Below are 11,948 nucleotides of genomic sequence, written 5' to 3' on the forward strand. Positions count from 1 at the left end.
ACTGTTCATTTGAAACATAATAAGAGCCACATGTATAATTTTCAATTTTCTAGTAGCCACATTAAAAATTAGTAATAAGAAACAGTTAAAATTGAATTCAATACACTTTATGTAACCAAATATATCCAACGTCGTATTGTTCCAACATATAATCAATATAAGTAATTATTAATGAGAGATTTTATTCTTTTCTCATACTAAGTCTTCGAAATTCTGTCCGTATTTTACATTCACAGCACCTATCAATTTAGACTAGCCACATTTCAAGTACACAACAACTATATGTGGCTAGTGGCTGTGTTGGACAATTCACATTCCAAGTCTTACATTTTAAAACATTTCCTGGGACAGTTGTTGTCTTGAGTAGGAAAATCTAATTAAAAGAACTCCCAATTCAATTATACTTTCACTTGTGAAATCTTATAATAGTAATAAGTTCATAATTATAATAACAATAAATTGTAATAACTTTCTTTGTTTCCTTTGGGATACCAGAGTTAAATTTCTGCCTGATTAATTTAGGGAAGCACACCTATCACGGAGATCCTGAACAGTCCTCAAGCAGGTGATTAGTGTATGTTATTCATTGACCTACAGAGCTGACATGCAAACATCTTTCAGAAAAAGAGCACAGTGATAATAGGTGCAGGGACCTTGAAATAATCCATTGCCTTCATAGTCCACCCAAAAAGAAAAATTTGTTATGTGGCTGTTAGATGTCCCAGACCTTTAGGAGATTTTCCTGAGGATCGTATCACCTACAGCCACATTCTCAGCCAGAACAAAGGAAACCCTCACTGCAGTATTCATGTCGTATTCCTTGGACCACTGGGAGCTCTTGCAATAATTCATGACAGTTCTTGACTCTGTCCCTGAAATTTGATGATTTTATCTACACGATCACCATAAAAACAGAAGAGAACATTAAGATACAACCCCAGCATGTCTGGTCTTGCCTGGTGCTTGAATCTTCCTCTTTTGGTTGATGAATCTTGACTCATGTTTTAAATCAGCCGATAAATAAGATTTATTGAGTACATGTAGGTGGCTACTTCAAATGAAGACAAAGTCATTTATAACACATGACCTCTATTCTTAAAGAGTCTAATAGGATCTACTAGAGTCAGGCCTTCACTCACATAGATTACATAGGAAATAATTAAAGGCAGTAGAATGTCAGAGAAGGGATAAATCATCAAGAGAAAGAGTCATCAAATGAGACTTCAAGGAGGTGGTAAGACTTTTTCTTAATCTTCGAATGAGCAGAATAAAGAGCATAATGATTGAACGTAAACGTGGGCTGACATAGAGCACTGCCCCCCTGAAGGTCAGTGAGAAGACTAGCTTTCCCAGGAGGCAGCACATTTGTGTGTTAGGAATGGTGGTGAAGCTGGATGGATAACATGCAGCCAATTTAAGCAGGATCTTAAAGACATGGTATGTTTGGATCTGATACCACAAACAATGCACAGATAGGATTTAACATGGCAAAATGGCATTTTAAGGTGATTTTCATCCATCATTGACAAAATGAAGAAAGAACTGATTAGAGCCAGGGAAAAAGAGGTACAGCAAGTTTGTGATGATCAATAAGTGTGATGACAAAAGTCTGGACATGCAATATAATTTAAATATACATCAAAGGAGGCAGGGCGTGGTGGCTCATGCCTGTAATCCTAGCTCCCAGCACTTTGGGAGGCTAAGGCAGGCAGATCACAACAACAGGAGATCGAGACCATCCTGGCCAACATGGTGAAACTCCGTCTCTACTGAAAATACAAAAAAAATTAGCTGGGCGTGGTGGCACATGCCTATAGTCCCAGCTACTCAGGAGGCTGTGGCAGGAGAATTTTTTGAACCCGGGAGGCGGAGGTTGCAGTGAGCCGAGACTGCACCACGGCACTCCAGCCTGGTGACAGAGCAAGACTCCGTCTCAAGAAAAAAAAAAGATTAAAGGAAAAGGTAACAAGAGTTTTTAGAAGATGTGCTCTCTGGGACTGAGAAATAAGGGGAGAGCCTCAGAATTGTGACTGAGGAACAATTCTGCAGCGTGCATTTTTAAAAATGAAAAGCCCAGGCTCAGCCTAACTAACCATTCATCTATGTCCCCAACAACTTCACACTTGGTTCCATAGATCCAAGTTCCACATGAGTCAGAATCCCTGAAGGACATACCCCTATTAGCAATGGCAGCTATAAAGGAAATGAGAAGTGGAAATTGACCTCTGTGTTTCACTGGCAGTCTTCATCAGAGCAGAAGCGGGACAATACAATGTGGGGAGGACTGGACAACTCATGACAAGTGAAAAAGTGGTGCTGACATCTATTGTGAATTTTGCTTGCCTAAGATGAACTCATCTCTTCCCTCCTTCAACTCTTCTGTCTAACCTTGTCAAGTTGCTGCAGAAAAGAAACATGCTTCTTTTTAGTCAGCTATAAGTTTAGATAATCTATGATAAATCATGTCAAGAATGATTTTGACATACTTCTTGGTCCTGGGCAGAGCCATAATGATGATATTCTAGAAACAAGGTTCAAATCTTCCCACACAAAGATGTGTACCTGTCAAAGCAGTGAAATGGCCGACAGGACTCTTTTAAGCACCTCTAAAGCATAGGAGCTGGAGAACAGACTTAGGAGAGTGGGACAGAAAATGAAAAAATCCAAGTAACAAGCAGGAAGAAACCTACAACAAGTGGGTAGTTGTCTGACAGGCGCATACAGGTGGATGGAGGATGCTGTTATGTGAACCTAGCAGCAAGATACAATATGTTCAAATAAGCAATGTCAGGAGGTCTGAGAGCAGGTAACAGGGACCCCAGCTTAAGACCTTGAGTTCAGGCACAGCACTGTGCATACTGGGGAACTTGGAGAGAAAGACAACATCCAAAAGACAGCATCACAGGCAGAAGACCAGGAGACATTCAGCAATGGAGAATGAGACAGAAGATGACTATTAGAATTGAGGAACAGGCAGAGTTTTTTGGTCTCAAGAGAACAATGCCAGTGACTCAATTACTAGAAATAAGTATGAAGAGGACAGACAACACAGCTTCCTGGACGAATGGATTTATTTATTATCAAGATAAAATGTCTAAGATAAAAATCTATCTCTAACATTTTATTAATCATCCAATCCTCTTCTATCAATTATTTTCTTAAAAAATTATATTATTGGCCGGGCACGATGGCTCACACCTGTAATCCCAGTACTTTGGGAGGCCAAAGCGGGTGGATTGCTGAAGCCCAGGAGTTTGAGACCAGCCTGAGCAACACGGCAAAACTCTGTCTCTATAAAAAAAATACAAAAATAAGCCAGGTATTCCCAGTTACTTGGGAAGTTGAGGCAGGAGGATCACTTGAGCCAAAGAAGATGAGGCTGCAGTGAGCTGTGTTCGCACTACTGCACTCCAGCCTGGGTGACAGAGTGAGACCCCACCTCAAAAAAAAAAAAAAATCATACTATCTGTTTAGCTTTATCTTTTTTAATTTTGACTAAATTTTCAAGCAGCCATTTTTCTGTCTGAATTGTTCCAAATAGTTTCCAGAGAAAGGAAGACAGGTTGTTGGCTAAATACCAAACTGCATCTCATCATTAAAAGGAAACACACCAAATTTCATTTTTCTCCACCTTTATTAAGTGCAGATTTTTGTTTCTCATCCAGAAAGTTCTGTATAATCAGGGCAATACTAACTCCAGTATAAATGACACAGAAACTATTAATAGATTATGTCTGTGATGAAACTGAAGTAGAAAACAGAAGTGTTCTGAAAAGAGAAGTAAAACAATGGAAGGGAGAAAAGGCAAAATATTCTGCCTTCCAAGTTAGATAGCTATCTTTATGCAAGGACATATTTCAAAAGCAATATGAAGTCTTTATGGTGCTCTTACCTACCTATGTTTGAATTTGGGGGATGCTTCACCTGCTTATTAGTGAAAGAAGAAAGAATATGTTAAATTAAATTTTTTTAAACTTTTTTTTTTGCTCAGAACCAGCTCCACCAAAATCACTCTTCGCAGTGAACAAAACGCAGACTTCAGTGACTTTGCTGTGGGTGGAAGAGGGAGTAGCTGATTTCTTTGAAGTTTTCTGTCAACAAGTTGGCTCCAGTCAGAAAACCAAACTTCAGGTACTGTACCTTTTGATCTACCTTTTCTCAGTTAATTTTAATTAAGGCTAATTATCTGGGCAAAATAAGAATCTTCTATTTCTTTGAGCTATATAAAATGAAAACTGTTTATTTGCTCTTTTGTGTTTCAGGGATAGAAATTAACAGTATGCTTAGACCAAGCCCACAAGTTGTTATGAGAAAGTTTATCTTTGTCTGTATCGCTTGTTCCTAATTCATAAGCCACTCCAGGTCAGAGAAAGGAATAAAGGTCGTAGGCCATTGAATTGATCAAGGGAAGGACGACCCTACCATATAAAATATAATTTAACAAATATGAACCAATTGCCAAATATATAAAAGGCACTGTGTAGAACACACATGATAGAGCCAATATTTGCCTTCAAAACATTTTTATATGGTGTGGACATTGCATAAGTATAAAAAAAAAGTAAAGTAAAATGTAAGTACCACAAGAGAGGTCCATACTACCAAGAGAATTTAAAAGAAACGTGCATATCTAGTTTGTAAGGGGGACAGTCTTGCTGCAAAATGAAGACTGAGAGAAGGCTGTTGCTAAAGTTCTAGAATTACAAATGGCGGATGTGATAAACAGAGCTGTTCACCAGGTCAGAATGAATGCAAGGAAAGAGATGAACCTGCAGTTCTAGGAGTGGCAATGCCACAAGGAAAAAATATTTCACAGCCAGAGGTGGAAGGAAAAGGACAGATTTGTTAGGGATTTTACATAATACAGTGTGTAGACTAATACTGTGAACATAAGTAATTGATTTTTTTTAAATAATGAAGTTCATGAGATTGAGAAGAAAAAAGGATTGCTGGGAGTGCAAATCTTTTCATATTGAATGCTAAGATAATTTGCTTTGATTCCTTTCTCCTTTTGAGATTCTCTTCTATGAATATATCTCTTGTTGATTTGTACTGAACAGCTGAATTTTCCCTATTCTAAGAATCCATTTGGAGAATAACTGCTCTGCCAATAATGGATTTTCTTCTCTATAACTACAGTGATGCCTTCCTTTAAGAAAACAATGGTTAGTTAGCTACATACTACAACTGAGTCCTGTTAGCAAAAGTCTTTCCTTAGAATAATTCTTTTGTAGAATAGTGAAAGCAAAGGAAGTGGAAGAAAATACTGATGGCTGTCATCTCTTTATGCAAGGGTGTTTCAAAATCTTGTTTTGAAAATGATGCTGGCTCATCTTTTGCTATTGTACAGTAGTACTTGTCACTGGTCTAGTCATGGGTCCACCAAGTTAGCAACTTTTTTGACTCAAGAATAGGTTAATACTAAATGTTTCTTAGTGCGGATAGTTGCCATGTTTTAGTGGATGTTATATAAAAGCTAAGAATGCAGACAAAGGGGTAGTGTCCTTAATATATAAAGAATTGCTACAAGTCAAAAAGGTAAAGATCAACAACCCAAAACAAATATTTCATAGGAAAATAAATACAGAAGTCTCTTGAACAGATGAAAAATTGAGCGACCTCACTTATGGTTTAAAAAAATGCAAAATAAAACTACAAAATACAATTTTCATTAGTAATAATGGAAAAGCTCAGAGTTTATGAATGTATGGTGTTGGAAAGAATGTAGGGAGGCAGGCATTGTCACGCATTGATGCCATAGTTGAGTAACTTGAAAAACGCCTATAGAGAACCATTTTTCAATAGCTTTCAAAATTTTAAATGTGTACTTTTTGATTCAGCAATCAAAATTTTAAATGTACACTTTTTGACTCAGCAGTTCAAAGAATATGACACTAGCAAAGAATATATGTGTATGTGTGTACGTTCACACATACATACAAATTACATGCATACATTGTGTGTATATATGTGTATATATGTGTGTGTGTGTGTCTCTATATGTACATGTGTGTGTCTTCCCAAATTTGTGAAATGATGTTCATTGTAGGATTGTTTGCAATAGCAAAAAATCACACACCATTTATGCGTTCATCAACGGGGGCTCATTAAATAAAGTACTGTATGTCCTTTCAACGGATTTCTATCCAGCCCTTAAAAAGAATAAAACAGCTTAATCTGCACTGATATGGAAAAAGCACCAAAATATATTGATAACTAAGGTAAAAAAAAAGTGGAACATTGTGTAAGCTAAGCCATCACTTATGTTTTTTAACAGTGTCATATGTTTGTACATCCATAAAATGCATATGGGAAGAAAAATAATGCCTGACAATGGCTGCTTCCATGGAAGGGAATTGGTCAGATCAGGAATGGGGAAAAAAGGAAACATTTTTCAATGCTATTCTTTGTCATCTTGTAAATTTTTTACTCTGTCAATCTATTACCAACTCAACTATGAAATATATATTTTTAAAATATAGATGAAGATAACACAAAATTTATCTTATTTTCTGAAACCCAGGAACCGGTTGCTGTTGCTTCCCATGTCGTGACCATCTCCAGTCTTCTTCCTGCCACTGCCTATAATTGTAGTGTCACCAGCTTTAGCCATGATAGCCCCAGTGTCCCTACGTTCATAGCCGTCTCAACAATGGGTAATTATACACATTAGTGGAATCTGGTCTTTCGAAGTTCTTTCCATATTTTTTTCAGTATTTTTCTCACTTTTTCTTTTTGAATATATATATATGTATTTGTGCCACTATTCCACCAAGAAATCCCAAGCTTCGGGGTCAGAGTCCTTAATTTCAATGCCAAAGTGCACTTACTACCTATGGCATTAGAGAAAGACATTTGGTGCCTCTGAGCTTTTCTTTCATCCGTAAAATTGGAATAATAATATGTAACTTTCTGAGTTGTCTTGAAACTTAGAAATAAAATACATAAATCCTTAGTATGTGCTGTCTAAATGCTAGCTGCTAACTCATCTCATCTTCTTCAGGAATAGGCACAGTACTCCTATCAATCCAATTTCATCTGTTTAGCCTTGGTCTTAATCTGTCACTGATCAGAGAATGACATAATTATAACTGGGTCAAAGCAAGAAAGTTTCCAATCCAACCAAAAGTATAAGTGGGAAAATTAGAGATTAACGAAAGGTCTGGAATGATGCTGTTTATTTCCTTATTCTTTACTTAGTTGTATTACATGTGTTACTCCTAGTTTGTTAGAGTCTGATTCTGCAACCTGAGACCCTCTATGAAGCCTCTTGTAACAAAGCCACTCATAATTTTACTGGTTTAGTTCCATTTCTATAATATTAGTCATATATTTAGTTGCTATATTCAGGGATGACTGCAGTGAACTGTTTTCTTTTTTCTTTTTCTTTTTCTGTTTTTAATTTTTGTTTTTTCAGAAAAGAGGACAAAAAATATACCTGCGAAGTATTTTAATGGTCTCTCATTCCTACATCCTTGTACACTTTCTAAAGTATACAGTTGATCATGAATAATGAGAGTTAGAAGTGCCAACCCCTGCATAGTTGAAAATCCACGTATAATTGTTGACTCTCCCAAAACTTAACTATTCATAGACTACTGTTGACCCAAAGTCTTACCAATAATACAGACAGTTGATTAACACATTTTGGTATGTTACACTTATTATATATTGTATTCTTACAATAAAGTAAGCTAGAGAAAAGAAAATGTTATTAAGAAAATCATAAGGAAGAGAAAATACATGAACTATTCATTAAGTGGAAGGAGATCTTCATAAAGATCTTCCTCATGGTCTTCACATTCAGTAGGCTGAGGAGGAGGAGGAAGAGGAGAGTTTGGTCTTGCTGTCTCAAGGGTGGCAGGGAGGAAAGATAATCCATATATATGTGAACCTGCACGGTTCAAACTCATTTTGTTCAAGGGTCAACTGTATCTTAATGCCCATCATTCCTTGTCAGCTCCATGACAACGTAGCACAACAGGTGATATTATTAAACTTATTTACAGATGAGGAAAATGAGGCCCACAGAACAGATGAAATGGCTTCTCTCCAAATAGCAGTACTCAAGTGAACAAACTCTTCTGACCATGAGTCTATTATTCTTTCTGTTGAAGCGATCTACTCATAAACTGGAGCCAAGCTGGCCCAAATAGGAAGTAATAAGTACCCAAAACCTTAGGGATCAGATGCGCCCGCTCGTTCTGTGATTTTATGATCAATGCAAAAGATCGTATGAGTCCTCAGGCCCATTTTGAAAAGTTTTATAAGAATATTTAACTTATGTTCCTGCCTTTGATATCCTGTTCTTCCGTGTAGTATGAAGAAGTAGACAATGTGTAAGTGCCATAGGAGACAAGTCTTTATATAGAGTACATGAAAAGGACATGACCCCTGTTCTTCAGGGCTCTACAACCTATTAATAGGTTTAATCTCTTGAGTTGTGCAGATGGAAAACCTCTAAACATATGGCCATGGATCATCAGAATGCCTGCTTCTAGTAATGTGTTAAGTGCTTCAGCAGATGGTAGTTTGCTAATGTCTTTTTCATATACATTATTAGTGGTAAGCAAAGTTTATAATGGTGCTTTCTGACTTCAAAATCATGGGCACAAAATAAGAGGTTGCCATCCTCTAAGCTTGCGAAAATGTTAGAAAATGATAATGCATGATAATGACTTCTATATTTTTAGCTTTCAAATGAATTTGAACTGTGGCACAGGTATTCTTCATTCTTCAGTTTCCCTGTGCAAGAATATCCTTTAGGCCTTTGAAATGGACTCAATTCTTCCAGACACCTGAATACCACTTATCAGTCTAGTTTGCTAAGTTACAGTTGACCAGGAAGAGGTCATTGTTGGCTTGGGGAACATGATTGTTACTATTATTGATATCATCGTAAGTTCATTGTTCTTAAAACTAAATGGAAAACAATGAATGGTTCTGTTTAGTTCCCTATAACAGAACCTATGATGAAAATGCACGACTTATCTCTTTAGTTACAGAGATGAATCCCAATGTGGTAGTGATCTCCGTGCTGGCCATCCTTAGCACACTTTTAATTGGACTGTTGCTTGTTACCCTCATTATTCTTAGGAAAAAGCATCTGCAGATGGCTAGGTAAGTTAAGTTTTACTAATCTTTTATCCACAATCTTTAAAATATCTTTATCTGCCATGTATATATTGTTTTTGCAGACCAAAGTTGATTTTAGTTTTCAGTGTCTGTTTCTATTTTGTGTGTTTTCTAAATAGACTTTGAAGCATTATATTGGAAAATATTACCATTGAAATGAGAAAGCAAACGATTGCTTGTTTACACAAAGTCAGACCTCTTGCTATCAATCTTGGCATTTGAAGTAGCCCATATATGGGGATCCATTACATTTGGGTACTTTCAGAACACATTTGGGTACTTTCAGAACACATTTGGGTACTTTCAGAACACATTTGGAGTAAAAGAAATATCTATGTCTGTTCGGTATATTAATGAAAAAAGTTAATAAAAATGGAGATATCAAGACAGAACGGGGAGGAAAATCCTCTCCATAATTTTAAGCTGTTTTATTGGAAAATATTTGTACAGTTTATGATTAGGTCCATTAGCAATCTCTATTAGTTTTATTCCTGTTACTCAGAGTTGCAGCCAGCTTAGTTTTTCTTGCAATTAGAAATGCCTTTGATTTATGATTTCAGTGCTTCCCTGTTCCTTTGACCACTGATATATTGCTCATCAGAGCACATTCTCAAGTAGTTTCTGTGGCCTCCTGTATTATCAGAACAATCGATCAATGCCCTTAAAAACTGTTGCTTATTTGAATACTACTTGGTTTGGGAAATTTGATTAACATTTATATTTGCCCAATGTTAAACTACTGAATTATAAATTAACATTTTTCTCCTGTCTCAGAGGTCTTTCACTGACATATTCATAAATAAATTCATCCATTCAACAGTGATCTAATCAGTGCCTGACATGGCATATACAAAGAAAAATCAGACATCAAAGCTGTCCACAAGGAACTTATCTACTTAGCTGGATATATGAATAGAATAGATAGATATATTTAAAGGCATAAGCTGACATGTAGCATAAGGAGAATTAAAAACAGGATGCCATGAAAGTAGAGAATAAAGACTAATTCTGAAATTCAAAATTAACTTCTTGAAAGTTGGCATTTGAATAAATCTTAAAAGGGTAAGAAGAGATGTGGGATTGCACTGTAACTACAGTGGAGAGCTCTGAAATTACACTCCTTGAGGTCAAATCTTTTTTTTTTTTTTTTTTTTGAGACAGAGTCTCACTCTGTCACCCAGGCTGGAGTGCAATGGCGCCATCTCGGCTCACTGCAAGCTCCGCTTCTCAGGTTCAAGCGATTCTTCGCCTGAGTAGCTGGGATTACAGGCACACACCAGTAGGCCTAGCTAATTTTTGTATTTTTAGTAGAGACGGGGTTTCGCCATGTTGGCCAGGCTGGTCTCGAACTCCTGACCTTAAGTCATCTGCCTGCCTCAGCCTGCCAAAGTGCTGGGACTACAGGCATGAGTCACCATGTTCTGCCTCCCTGAGGTTGAATCTTGACTTCCAACTTGTGGGAATTTGTGTAAGTCACTGAAACTTCATGTGTTCATATTACAAATATTGATACATATATGACAGTATATGAAACAGACAAAAAAAAAGTGCCTTCATGGAGCTCATAATCTAGCAGAAGAAAAAGACAATAAACAATACAGATATAAGTAAAAGGACTGCACCTTATGTTAGCAGGTGATAAAGAAAGGAAACAAAACCAAGTAAGGGAGATAAGCAGTACCAGTGTGGGGATACGGTTCCTGGGGGGAGAGTAGGCTCCACTGAAATAGTGGCATTGGAGCAAATACTCGAAGCACATGAGGGAGGCAGCCTGTGTTATTTGTGGGAAGAGTGTGCCCAGTAGCAAGAACAGCTGGTGTAAAGGTCCTGGGGTAGGAGCACGACTGGGATGTTCAAAGTGTAGCAGAGGGGCCGTTGTGACTAAAGCGGAAGAAGACAAGAGTAGAAGGAGATGTCAAGTCATACAGGGCTTCATATGCCGTTTGGACTTTGGCTTTTACTCAGTAAAATGAGCAGGCATTGCAGGCTCTGGGGCAGAAGATTGACAGCATCTGACTTAAATTTAACACTTTCATTTTGACTTTTATGTAGAAAACAGGCTGCACTGAGGCAAGGACAGAGACAGGCATATCAATCGTGGTAGCCAGGAATCCAGGCAAGAGATGGTAATAGTTCAGTCCAGAGTAGCAACACTAAGTCAGAGAGAAGCCATCAGATTCTGGAAGTATTTTGAAAATAGGAGCAACAGGATTTGCTAATAAGTTGATGGGGGAGGGGGAATGGAAATGAAAAAAGGAGTTGAGGCTGTAATGCTAGCACTTTGGGAGGCTCAGCCGGGCAGATCACCTGTGGTTGGGAGTTGGAGACCAGCCTGACCAACATGGAGAAACCCTGTCTCTACTAAAAATACAAAATTAGCTGGGCATGGTGGCGCATGCCTATAATCCCAGCTACTCGGGAGGCAAAGATAGGGGAATTGCTTGAAACCAGGAGGCGGAGGTTGCAGTGAGCCAAGATTGCGCCATTGCACTCCAGCCTGGGCAACAAGAGTGAAATTCCATCTTGAAAAACAAACAAACAAACAAACAAACAAAGAGTTGAGGCTAACTCCAGGTTTTTGGCCCAAACACTTGAAAGGATGGAGCTGCCATCAACTGAAAGAGGATTCCAGGTCAGAGTTGGGAGAACATCAAGACTTCAGTTTTGGAAATTGTATTAGAGATCTCTAGAGAGACAAAACTAATGGGATATATATACATATATAAATATGTGGGAGTTTATTAAGTATTAACTCACATGATCACAAGGTCCCACAATAGGCCATCTGCAGGCTGGGGAGCAAGGAGAGCCAG

At 37.7% G+C, this 11,948-nt stretch overlaps 1 protein-coding gene across 2 annotated transcripts in view; it reads left to right on the forward strand.

The window, feature by feature from the left end:
• The window catches only part of PTPRO (protein tyrosine phosphatase, receptor type, O), a 278,428-nt gene that overhangs the window by 217,886 nt on the left and 48,594 nt on the right, over positions 1 to 11,948 (forward strand). For both annotated transcript variants that reach the window (XM_011954422.1, XM_011954430.1), the window contains exons 13-15: positions 3,992 to 4,131; positions 6,524 to 6,656; positions 9,000 to 9,120. In XM_011954422.1, the coding sequence (XP_011809812.1) occupies positions 3,992 to 4,131; positions 6,524 to 6,656; positions 9,000 to 9,120 (394 nt within the window). The remainder of the gene's footprint in view (positions 1 to 3,991; positions 4,132 to 6,523; positions 6,657 to 8,999; positions 9,121 to 11,948) is intronic.

The sequence above is a fragment of the Colobus angolensis genome, unplaced genomic scaffold, assembly GCF_000951035.1.
Source record: "Colobus angolensis palliatus isolate OR3802 unplaced genomic scaffold, Cang.pa_1.0 Scaffold11, whole genome shotgun sequence".
Taxonomy (NCBI): Eukaryota; Metazoa; Chordata; class Mammalia; order Primates; family Cercopithecidae; genus Colobus; species Colobus angolensis.